At 46.7% G+C, this 12,011-nt stretch overlaps 1 protein-coding gene across 48 annotated transcripts in view; it reads right to left on the bottom strand.

Moving 5' to 3' along the window:
- Positions 1 to 11,740, bottom strand: part of LOC140396907 (calcium/calmodulin-dependent protein kinase type II subunit beta) — a 392,935-nt gene extending 381,195 nt beyond the window's left edge. For 6 of the 48 annotated variants that reach the window (XM_072485767.1, XM_072485769.1, XM_072485770.1 and 3 more), the window contains exon 1: positions 11,518 to 11,691. In XM_072485767.1, the coding sequence (XP_072341868.1) occupies positions 11,518 to 11,548 (31 nt within the window). In that variant the 5' untranslated portion in view covers positions 11,549 to 11,691. Of the gene's footprint in view, positions 1 to 11,177; positions 11,273 to 11,517 lie in introns of all 48 variants that reach the window. The other 42 variants (XM_072485804.1, XM_072485810.1, XM_072485805.1 and 39 more) reach the window with 23 other exon arrangements.
- Positions 11,741 to 12,011: the final 271 nt, after the last annotated feature.

Here is a 12,011-nt window from a genome sequence, read left to right as displayed (position 1 = left end):
GTCCACAGGGAGAAGGCAGAAAGGGAAATACTACAGGTCGACAGGAGGTATGCGGAGGCCCCAGCTTTTAAGGGAACGACAGAGGCTACAGGCAGACTTTGGCTTGTTAACTACAGGGAAGGCGGTGGAGCAGCTGAGGAAGGCGATTTATGAATATGGAGAGAAGGCCAACAGAATGCTTGCGCAGCAGCTCAGAAAGAGGGAGGCAGCCAGGGAGATTGGGAAAGTAAGGGGCGGGGACGGGAACCTGGTCGGAAATTCAGCAGGGGTTACATTTAATAGGCATTTAAGGAGTTTTACAGCAGGTTGTATGAGACGGAACGGCCAGCTGGGCCGGAGTGGGATGAGGCAATTCTTGGGGGGGGGGGCTGAGGTTCCCGATGCTGGACGAGGCGTTGATAGAAGGGCTGGGGGCCCTGATCGGGTTGGAGCAGATGAGCTGAAGGCCATGCAGTCGAGTAAAACCCCGGGGCTGGAGGGTACCCAGTAGAGTTTTATAAAAAGTTCTCTGGGATCGCTGTTGATGAGTACATTTAATGAGGCAAGGGAGAGAGGGGTGCTTCCCCCGACGATGTCACAGGCCAACTATCTCATTGATCCTGAAACAGGACAAGGACCCGGAGCTATGCAGGTCCTACAGACCGACCTCCCTACTAAATGTAGTCACCAAACTGTTGGCCAAGATCTTGTCATCTAGGATTGAAGACTATGTTCCGAACGTGATTGGGGAGGACCAGATGGAATTTGTTAAGGGTAGGCAGTTGGCAGCCAACGTAAGAAGGTTGCTGAATGTGATCATGATGCCCCCAGAGGGGAGGGACGTGGAGGTAGTGATCGCAATGGACACAGAGAAGGCATTTGATTGGGTGGAATGGGAATATCTGTGGCAGGTACTGGGGCGGTTTGGATTTGGAAGGGGTTTTATCGACTGGGTCAGACTGCTGTATCAGGCTCCCATGGCGAGCATACGGATGAACAGGTTAACATCGGACTATTTTAGGCTGCACCGGGGGACGAGGCAGGGATGTCCCCTCTCCCACTGCTGTTTGCGCTGGCATAGAGCCGTTGGCAATTGCGTTGAGAGCCTGAAGGGGCTGGTCCAGGTGTGTGTGGAACAGAGTCTCGCTATACGCAGACGACCTGCTCCTACATGTTTCGGACACACTAGAAGGGATGGAAGAAATTATGAGGATTCTGGGGGAATTTGGCCGGTTTTCAGGTTATAAATTGAACATGGAGAAAAGTGAGATGTTCGCGATCCAGGCAAGGGGGCAGGAGAGGCGATTCGGGGAGCTGCCGTTTAGAGTGACGGGGGAAGCTTTTGGTACCGAGGCATCAAGGTGGCGTGGGAATGGGAATGGCTACACAAGTTAAATCTGGTCCGACTAGTAGATCAAATGAAGGAAGATTTCGGAAGGTGGGACGCGCTCCCGTTGTCACTGGCTGGAAGGGTACAGACAGTGAAAATGACGGTCCTCCCGAGATTCCTGTTTGTGTTTCAGTGTCTCCCCATCTTTATTCAACGGTCCTTTTTTAAACAGGTCAACAAGGTGATCTCGGGCTGTGTGTGGGTGGGTAAGACCCCGCGAGTAAAAAAAGAGGATGCTGGAACGCAGCCGGGGGGAGGGCAGGCTGGCGCTGCCGAACTTTAGTAATTATTATTGGACGACGAATATAGCCATGATTAGGAAGTGGGTGGTGGTGGTGGTGGGGGGTGGGGGGGGGGGGTCAGTCAGTGTGGGAGCGAGTAGAGGCGGCATCATGCAAGGGCACTAGTTTGGGGGCATTGGTAACGGCGCCTCTGCCGTTCCCGCCGGCACGGTACTCCACCAGCCCTGTGGTGGTAGCAGCCCTGAGAGTCTGGAGGTAATGAAGGAGACATATGGGAGCGGAGGGAGCATCGGTCTGGTCTCCAATCTGCAATAATCAATGGTTTGTCGCGGGGAGGATAGGTGGAGGGTTTCGGATATGGCAAAGAGCAGGGATCGACAGGATGGGAGATATGTTTATAGAGGGGAGCATTTCCAGCCTGAGGGAGATGGAGGAGAAATTTGAATTGACGGGAGGGAATGAGCTGAGGTACCTACAGGCGCAGGACTTCCTACGCAGGCAGGTCTCAACCTTCCCGCTCCTACCACCAAGAGGGATACAGGACAAGGTAGTTATCTAGAATGTGGGTGGGAGAAATGAGGGTTTCTGACATTTACAAGGAACTCATGGGGTCAGACTGAGGCGCTGAAACACAAACGGGAAGAGGAGTTAGGAGGATGGTCTCTGGGCGGACGCGTTGAGTAGAGTCAACGGGTCCACAACATGTGCCAGACTCAGCCTGATACAGTTTAAGGTCGTTCGCCGGGCCCACATGACAGTGGCCCAGCTGAGCAGGTTCTTTGGGGTAGACCAGCGAACCATGTTCATATGTTCTGGGCATGAAATGAAATGAAAATCACATTGTCACAAGTAGACTTCAAATGAAGTTACTGTGAAAAGCCCCCAGTCGCCACATTCCGGCGCCTGTTTGGGGAGGCTGGTAGGGGAATTGAACCGTGCTGCTGGCCTGCGTTGGTCTGCTTCCAAAGTCAGCGATTTAGCCCTGTGCTAAACCAGGCCCTTTGCCCGAAGCTTAGGTGATTCTGGCAGGGGTTTGCGTATGTGATGTCCAAAGTGTTAAAAATAAGGGTGGCACCGGGTAGTCCAGAGGTGGCGATTTTCAGAGTGTCGGAAGAACCGGGAATCCAGGAGGAGAAAGAGGCGGATGTTCTGATCTTTGCTTCCCTGGTAGTCCAGAAACGAATACGATTAGCTTGGACGGACTCAAAGCCCCTGAAGTCGGAGACCTGGCTAACTGACATGGCTAGCTTTCTCGGTTTGGAGAAAATCAAGTTTGCCTTGAGAGGGTCAATGTTAGGGTTCGTCTGGAGGTGGCAGCCGTTTGTCAACTTCTTGAGGGAAAATTAACCGTCAGCAGAAGGGGGGGGGGGTAGTTTGTTAGTTTTATTTAGAGTAGGGGTTAGTAAAGATGGGACCTGTGAGGGAGGAAGACGGCTTTTGCACTATGTTTATATTTGTATGTACATTGTTTCTTCTGTTGCTGTTATAAAACCATAAATACCTCAATAAAATGTACTGACCTATTTCACTTTGAAATGCGGACGCTAAGCTACTTGCAAAAGTGCTGGCACTGGGGTTTGAGCCCTGCCCCCATCCCCAAGAGGTGATCTCGGAAGATCAGACAGGCTTTGTCAAGGGTGGGCAATTGTTGGCCAAAATACAGAATCTATTAAATGTTCTCTCCTTCTCTGCAATGCCCCATCTGGGGATGATTGATTCCCTAGACGCTGAAAAGGCATTTATGGATATAAGGTTTGAATACCTCTTTGTAATTCTTGGGAGGTCCAAATTTTGACAAAAGTTTATATCCTGGATTTGTTTGTTGTATTCATAAATTAAATTATACCAGTCTGGTTAATGGGGTCAAATGTGACTTACAGAAGTGGGACAACCTCCCTCTGACCTTGGAAGGCAGGGTCCAGACTATCAAGATGAATGTGGTCCCGAGATTTTTATTTCTTTATCAATGTCTCCCCACTTTTCTCCCCAAGTCCTTCTTTGTCAAAATTAATAAATTATGGTCCTCTTCTATTTCAAAGGGTAGGACCCCAAGAATCCGTAGGGCGTTCCTTCAGAGACATACGCAATCAAGAGGTTTGGCTTTACCCATTATTTTGAAGTGGCCAGATCCTATCAGTGGGTCGGTCCCATTGAATGACGGAAAGGAGAAATGGGAGGGTGAAATGGGTCCTATTCTGGATGATGAGGGAGAGAGAGAAAGGGTCAAATCCACCTCCTCTTGTGCTCAGCTTAGTCTGATCCAGTTCAGGGTGGTGCACAGGACTCATCTGACCAAGGCGAGGATGAGCATTTTTTTCTATGGGGTGGACAGGTGTGAACGTTATTCTCAGGGTTCAGCTAACCACGTTGTCCCAAGTGAGTCAACTTTTGGGTCTCTTTTTTAACATCAATTCAGGGATACTTAATGTCAATCTGGAGCCATGACCACTGGTGACCATTTTCTGGGTAACAGACTCGATGGTACTGCAGAAGAGGGTGACGAGGGCGGATGTCCTCACCTTTGCCTCGTTAATAGTCCAGAGACCAATTCAGCTCGGGTGGAGGTCTGCTACTCCGCCCACTGCCTCAGCTTGCCATTCTTACATTTGGAGATAGTCAAGTACACCATTAGGGGGTTGGTAGAAGAGTTCTACCTAAGATGGCAGCCATTCATTTCCTGTATTAAAGAGCTAGTCACCTTCAGTAGTTAAGGGGTTTAGTTTAATGTTTTGGGGGGGGGGGTGTTAAGTTAATTAGTGCCTGAATTCATTGTTTTGTCTTATTTTCTTCGTATTGAAAACATTTTCAATAAACATATTAAACAAAAATGAGGGCGGGACAGTGGCGGTGTTAGCACTGCTGCCTCACAGCGTTGAGGACGCTGGTTTGATCCCAGCCCCGGGTCACTGTCCATGTGAAGTTTGCACATTGTCCCCATGTCTGCGTGTCTCGCCCCCACAACCCAAACATGTGCAGGCTCGGTGGATTGTCCATGCTAAATTACCCCTTAATTGGAAAAAGAATATATATATTTTTTTAATGATATTCTCAACAGCTTCCACAGTATTTCTAGAGATATTTGGAGAGTCAACGCTGAGGAATCATACTAGATCTAAGAATAGTTTACATTATTTTGTTTCAGCACTTCACGGACTCTGGTGTCCATTCTTCTCAGTTGATTCAGATAATGGTCAACATTCATTTATATAGTGCTTTCAACCAATCGAAATGCCCTTGTGCTTCACAAAAGCATTCGACAAAACACTGATGCGAAGCAACATAATGAGAAACTCGGACATGTGGTCAATGGCTTGGTCAAAGGAGGTAGGGTTTAAAGGGTGTCCAAAAAGGAGAAAAGCCGAAAGGTTGACGAAAGGAATGTCAGTATCTATAGTCCAGGCAAGACCACCAATGGAGAGTTGATTTCCCAAGATCTGGGACGCAGTGACCGATCGCTCCACAACCCTCCTGACACCCACCTGCAGGTCGCAACCCCGAGTTTGAAAATGACTGTTTAAAACTTAAGGCTTCGGAAAACAGCTTCAAAAATAAGGTGTCAATCATTTAGAATTATGACAAGATGAAATTTCTCCAATTGGAGAATTGCGAATTGTTGGAATTCTCTGCCCCAGAGGGTTGTGGCTGTTTCAGTGTTGAATAGACTGTTGACAGGTATCTTCAGGAATCAAGGGCGAGGAGAAGTGGACAATAAAGTGGAGTTGAGATGGAAGATCTGCTGTGACCGTATAGGAGCAGCGCTCCGAAAGCTAGTGACATCGAAACAAACCTGTTGGACTTTAACCTGGTGTTGTAAGACTTCTTACTGTGCTCACCCCAGTCCAACGCCGGCATCCCCACATCATGGCTATCGTATGGAATGGCAGAGCAAGCTCAAGAGGAAAAGTGGTCCAATTCTGCTCGATTTAGGTTCTTCTGCACTGCTTTCTGCACAAGCACTTCAATGGTACAGACCTTTAGGAAGGATGTGAGATTTCTTTTGAGGGTGCAAAGGAACCAGATCAGTTCCACGGATGAAGAAACATTGCAACAAAGTTAGCTGGGAGGACCTCAGGTTTTTCTCCTTAGGATCAATGGAAATTTGATTGAGATGCACCAAAAGTATGACAGGTTTAGCTGAGGCAGACAAGTGTACCCATTTCCTGGTCACACAAGAGGTGGAAGAGACAGATTTCAAGACACAGAGATTGCAGCAGGATGTGATTCATAGCAGGTGGCAATGATCCAGAACTTGCTACATACAAAGGCGATGATAAATGATTTCAAAAGGATACTGGGTGACCACTGGAGGGAAAATATACTTGCAGCGCTAAAGTATTAGAGCAGAGGAATGTGATTGATTTCATTGCTTTACAGAGTCAGCATAGACTCAGTGGGTCAAATTGCTTCCTTCTGTGCCAGAATGACTCTAATTGTATATTAGTATTTAATTGTGTGCAGGTGGGCATTAACTGGGGATTAAAAGCAAATTACCATAGATTCAGGAATCTGAAACATAAACAGAAAATGCTGGACAATCTCAGCAGGTCTGACAGCATCTGTGGAGACAAAACGGAGCAAACGTTTCGAGTGTTCATTTTTCTTGTCAAAGTTGGGGATTCACTTGAATCATTATAAATGGACACAGGCTAGCATTGTAGTTGTTGGGTTAGGGTGTGTCTGCTTATAATTTGTAACTGTGTAAATCAATACAAGTGTAAAGATTTGTTACCACTCTCTTTCACCAACTGGCTTCCTGCAATAAATGTCACAAATCCCAAATTACCATCAGCTCAGTCGCTCAGTGGCACACTGCACCTGCAGATAGAAAGGGCAGTTTTAAAGGTTTGAATCCCTGATCTGTGCTGAACAAGGCGATCGTACTGACGAATGTGATATAAAATAGTTACTTTAGAGATATTAGTTAATGTAATGTAGAAATGAGCCACTTTGATTCTGGCAAGTAGAGACAAAGGATTTTAGACCGCATGGAAAAAAAGCAGGAAGAGGTGTGTCTATGAGAGTGATGCTGAATTGATAGGGGCCGGAGAAAGGGATTGGAAGTGAGCCGATCAGAATAGATCAAACAAGTCAGGAGGGACATAGGATGACCTATGGGTGTCGAGTATGTGAAACTTGATGCCATTTGAATGTATCAGTACTGATCTCTTTGTCTGGGACATTCACTTAGTCCCGGGGCTGCAGAGAGCAACATGTTATCTGTATCACTGTGGACTAGGTAGCTTGCAAGCTGAATAAAATAACTATTGTTATACTTGCAAATCCATCTCGACTTTTATTGAGGCCAGACTGACGGATAAAGAAATTTGGGATTCAACAGTACCAGCACAAAGGTCAGGGTTCCGACCCAGCACCTACGGACTGGAGAGAGAGGGATTTCAAGTAAGGTTTCTTCTCTTCACTGTTATCTTGTGGTCTCTACTGCAGAGGCAAAGAGAAAGAGCCTACTTTCCTGGTGCAAAGCATTTCCTGAGCGTTGGGAAGATGATAAAATTGTCAAGATAATTCCTATGAGGAAGCCAACTTGATTTTTAATGAGTTAATGGGTCAGGGTGTGAACTCCCCCACTCGACTATCTGCTGTGTCCAGATGATTCAACAACCTTAGTCACAGTAGGAAAAACTATTCTTGAACATCGCTAAAGGGGAATAACTGGGTCTGGCAATGCCAACGCTATCCAAGCTTGAACCTTATTTTTAAATTAATTCATGAGATATGCACTTCACTGGCTGGACCAGCATTTATTGCCCATCCCCAATTGTCCTCAAGAAGGTGGTGGTGAACTACTTTCTTGAACTACCGCAGCCCATGTGATGTAGGCACATCCAAAGCACTGCAGAGTGGTTGACCACATTCTTCTAGTTGGTAGCGGTCATGGGTTTGGCAGGTTTGCTGAAGGAGTCTTGATGAGTTCCCGCAGTGCATCTTAGACTGCTGCTACTGTGTGTCAGTGGTGGAAGGAGTGACCTCACTGCAGGATTCCTAGCCTTTGACCTGCTCTTGCAGCCCACAGTATTTATATGGCTAGTCCAGCTCAGTTCTGGTCACTGGTAACCCCAGAATGTTGAAATGACAATGGGGAGAGTTACAGAGAAACTCGGTCTCTGACACAAGTTAAACATTGGAGATGACAAAGGCCTTAAGGAAGAAAAAGCCTGCAACTGCTCATGCTTTGTTCTCATTGCTCAGCTTTGCAAGTCCAACAGTTTAAAAAATATATATTTTCAACACCAGTGACAGATACTGTAATTGTGTTACGGCTTTCCAAAAGGTTCAATTTATTCAAGTCATTAGTGTGAATAGAATAATTATTTACATTTAGCAACTCGCAAAATTACACTAAAAATAACTGCAAAAGATTCCTACATCCATTTGTTTTCAATCGCTGGCTGGGGAAGTCACCAAGCTGAACTAGTTGACAGCCACCCAGCATTGGCTCAATCATTTTTGTCCTCCCAATCCTGGAATATTCTGATGTAACACTGCATGAAGTCCACCTGAGATATTCAGATATGCCATTCCAGTAAATATCCTTATTCTTAAAGTGTTATAGCCAAAATTACACGGGCTTCCGGTTGAAGCTTAATGTTTAAGCAATAAATAGTCCTCAACACTGTACCATCTAAACCTGCACCTACCAAGTCATGATTGGCGGTCCCACAATTTCAACTGCCCTCCAACACCACACCCAAATGTCCACTTTGCATAGTGGAGCTCAGACAGTGAACATTAGGAAGTTATTAACCAGAAGGGCTGAACCCTCTCCAGTCCTTGCCCCTCCCCTCCACCCCAAATAGTGAGCAGCAATCAGACATAGACATTTCGCTCCATGACCTAGGAGACAGTGAAGATAGCACGCAGTTACGACTCGTGACGTTCAATTAATTTGACAAGAGGTCCAGACCTTGGATTCCATTAAAATTTCAGATAAGAAAGAGAACTTGTGCAGATCCTTATACAGGTGTGGATATGTTTGAGGTTAACGGTACCAAACTACATTACACGTCAATGATCCACATAAAGTGATGACCGGCAAACTTTGCCGACACAAAAGTACATCTCACTTATGCAAAATGTGAACACTGTGAGGAAGCAGTGTGTACATAACATGCATGTATCTCACGTGGGCAGGCGAGGGATAGCTGCTATTCATGGGTCCAGGGAGAACCACACCCTCACGTAGCCTATTTGGGATATGTGGAGCCACAGTTGCATGCCTAAATCTTCTGCATTGACTGCCTTGCATCCTGACCCATGACATTCCACATCCATTTGGAACCCTCCTCACCAATTAGCTTGCTAATCCTTATAAAAGCCCCTCAAAGCATACAACACCTTTGATTTCACCAACTCTCCCTCTCCCCATCCAATGACCACCCTTCTTCTCCCATCGCCTCTCCATAGAAATTGCACTCACTAATCGCACACTGAAATAAACTCAACCCAAACCAGGAAAATTAACTGACAAACGCACAGTAGGCCTGTCAGCTTCTTTGCAGAAATAATGCAGCCAAAATGTCCTGACAAACAAAACTTGAATTTCCTGTAGTCTCCGTACCTGCTATGGGATTCCAGCTCTTTCTACATCAGTGTTCTTCAAACTCGGGGGCGCGACCCGCGGGCAGGTGTTGGGAGGGTCGCGGAGCCGTCCTTCACGGCGCTCCCGATCACGCGAATCAGCCACAGCAGCCGGCTTTTAATAATGCCGCTTGCATGCTGCCTTCAAAATGGCGGCGAACATAATTTTAAAAATCAGCCGCATTGCGCATGCGCACCCGATGATCGGGCATGCATGCGCAGTGCGGCCATTTTTTAAAAACGGTTGCAGCTTTGTGTTTTACAAGTTCAGGGGGGTTTATTCATTTTATTCATGTATTTTATTCATTTAATTTTTGTTTTACAAGCTTTATTTGATAACATTTTACAGGGAAAAAATGCAGAACTTTGGACAGATGGAGACTCCATACTTTCCGACACCGGAAGGCTTCCCCTTCATCCAACAGGTTCCATTGGAGGAGTGTGTACGAGGGCCAAAGGGACCCAAAACCATTTCCTCCATTTTTGTCAGCAGGAAACAAGGTAAGAGAAAATGGTGGGTCTCGAAGGTTGGCCGGTTGGTAAAAATGGGTCCCCGGAAAAAAAGTTTGAAGAACACTGTTCTACATCATTTTTTAAAAAAAGAATCGTTTGGCCGAATGATACGATTCAGTTAACTTCATGTGGCAAGTCCAGTTCGGCACTGAATTAGTGCTGTTGATTGCAATATGACCAACAGTATGAGGGGTTGGGTGGAGATGCTCCCTGTACCCTTCCCCTTTCTATGACCCCTCCCCATGTCTGGCATTGCCAGCAATAACAAACATGGTTAAAAAAAACACATACGACAAGTGCAGCTTATACACACCTCTCAGCACAACAGTTAAGGCCCTCGCAGCAGGTCATGTATCTAGGGTGCAACAGGCATGAAGAGGGTTGTGAAGCGAAGAAATGGGGAGTTTAAAACAATGAGGTTTTTTAAAAGTTGAATTTACACACCAAGAAGCCTCCTTCAAAAACCACTGCTAACGGTGACACCTTGAATACAAGAAACCCACCTCAAACACTGCATTTTGGAAGGACTTATTGTATTACAATGAAGCGGATCTCAACCGGCACCTTACACAGGGTCGGTTCCAGAAGACTGCACTGTCATGCAGACATGATTCACACAAGAAATCCGTGTAACTGCACAATTCCATCTCCTGAGTGAGCAGAGAGAAACAGACGAATGAGCAAGATCATACTCATTTCAAAACTGATTTTCGTTTCCCACTCGCTCATTTATGGGATTTGAGGCCACCTTTTTAATGCTCGTTGATTAACGAGCACTGTCTAATCTTCCAGCACCGCCGCAGCACCACCACCACCACCACCACAGCCTTTCCTGCACCAAGAATCAACGTATTTTCAATTACAGATTTTAAAGAGGACGAGAAAAGCACCCTGCGTTTTTTCACGCAGTGTGAGGAAGGTTTCCTGCGCCTGAAACGTACATGGATATGCTTTTTAAAAAAATACCTAGTGTTAAGACTTCATTCGTCAGTAGAGAAAAGCAAAAAGGAAACACTGCATCCAGCCTGCAGTCAAAACAGCTCCATCCAGAGCCCCCCGTGTCCCAATGATACTGTAACAAGTTGTACACAAGAGGTTGACACTGTCGCTCTCCCACCCCCTCAGCCTCGGATTTTTACAAAGCCCTCCGTGCCATATTCACATCTCAAAACGTATTTCTTTTAATCAAAGACACCACTAAATGGCAAACGGGGAATAAACATAAAGATGGGAGGGGGGGGGCATTTCTTTCTGACGCCTATTTTATTCACAAAATCAAATTCCGACAGGTTAAAAAAATAAAGGTTGAATTTCAGCGTCGCTGTCACCTGCTTTCAAACTGCTGAGACGGGTGGATGCAGATTGACAGCTGCTTCTCACTCCTGCCCACTGCCCCCTCAAAAAACGCATATGTATGGAGGGGGCGGGGGGGGGGGGCAATAAAAGCATTCACCCACCTCTGGCAGAGAGCTTTTTGGTGTTTATGATTTTCGCTGCATATTCTTGCCCTGTTGACAGCTTCACACATCTGCGGACGATTGAGAAAGCGCCTCTGAACAGAGAGAATGGAGAGAGAGAAAAAATAGACACACTGTGGCACAGCAAGGATCATTTCATACTCAAAAAAAAGATCATAAATGTTGCTATGTTTTCTTTGCTGGGGGGGGGGGGGGGGAGGAAGAAGGGGGTGAGTGGAGGTTTTCCCTGAGACTGCTGAGATGGGGGGGGGGGGGGGAGAAAGACAGGATGGCTTGCAGCTGGGGAAGGAGGAGGAGGAAGGAGGCTTGTGTTACTCACTTGCCGAGTTCCTCGTAAAGCTGGTATTCATCGCTGAATCGGGTACACGTTCCAGTCGAGGCCATGTTGGAAAATTGCAATTGGAGATTGCAAGGGAGGGAGCCAGCGCTTGCGATCGGGCGCCGGGTGATTGACAGCTGCGCCCGCCGCCTCTCGCGAGATGGCTGGCAAGCACGAGGGGAGGAGAAACTGGGCGGCTTCCTCTGATTGACAGTCCCGAACCTGGCAGACGGCAGGAAGATTGGGGCATTGCTCTGAATATTTATTTTCAAAATCAGCAATGCTGCCACGTCAATTGAGTTGCTTGTATTTTTTTTTCCTGACTGCAATGCAGGACAGGTGATCACTTGCCCCCCCCCCCCCTCACCAAAAAAAAAAAATCCCTCAAGCTCACAAGGAATCGTAAAGGCAGCAAAAGCACAAACACACACTCAGTGGGTCATTCAGCATCTGTGGCCGCCTGCATTCCAGGCAGACTCTTCTCCGCAGAAAGC

This window comes from Scyliorhinus torazame, chromosome 20 (assembly GCF_047496885.1).
Source record: "Scyliorhinus torazame isolate Kashiwa2021f chromosome 20, sScyTor2.1, whole genome shotgun sequence".
Lineage (NCBI taxonomy): Eukaryota > Metazoa > Chordata > Chondrichthyes > Carcharhiniformes > Scyliorhinidae > Scyliorhinus > Scyliorhinus torazame.
Note: the sequence above shows the minus strand (reverse complement) of the source record. Positions and strands in the feature narration are given on the sequence as shown.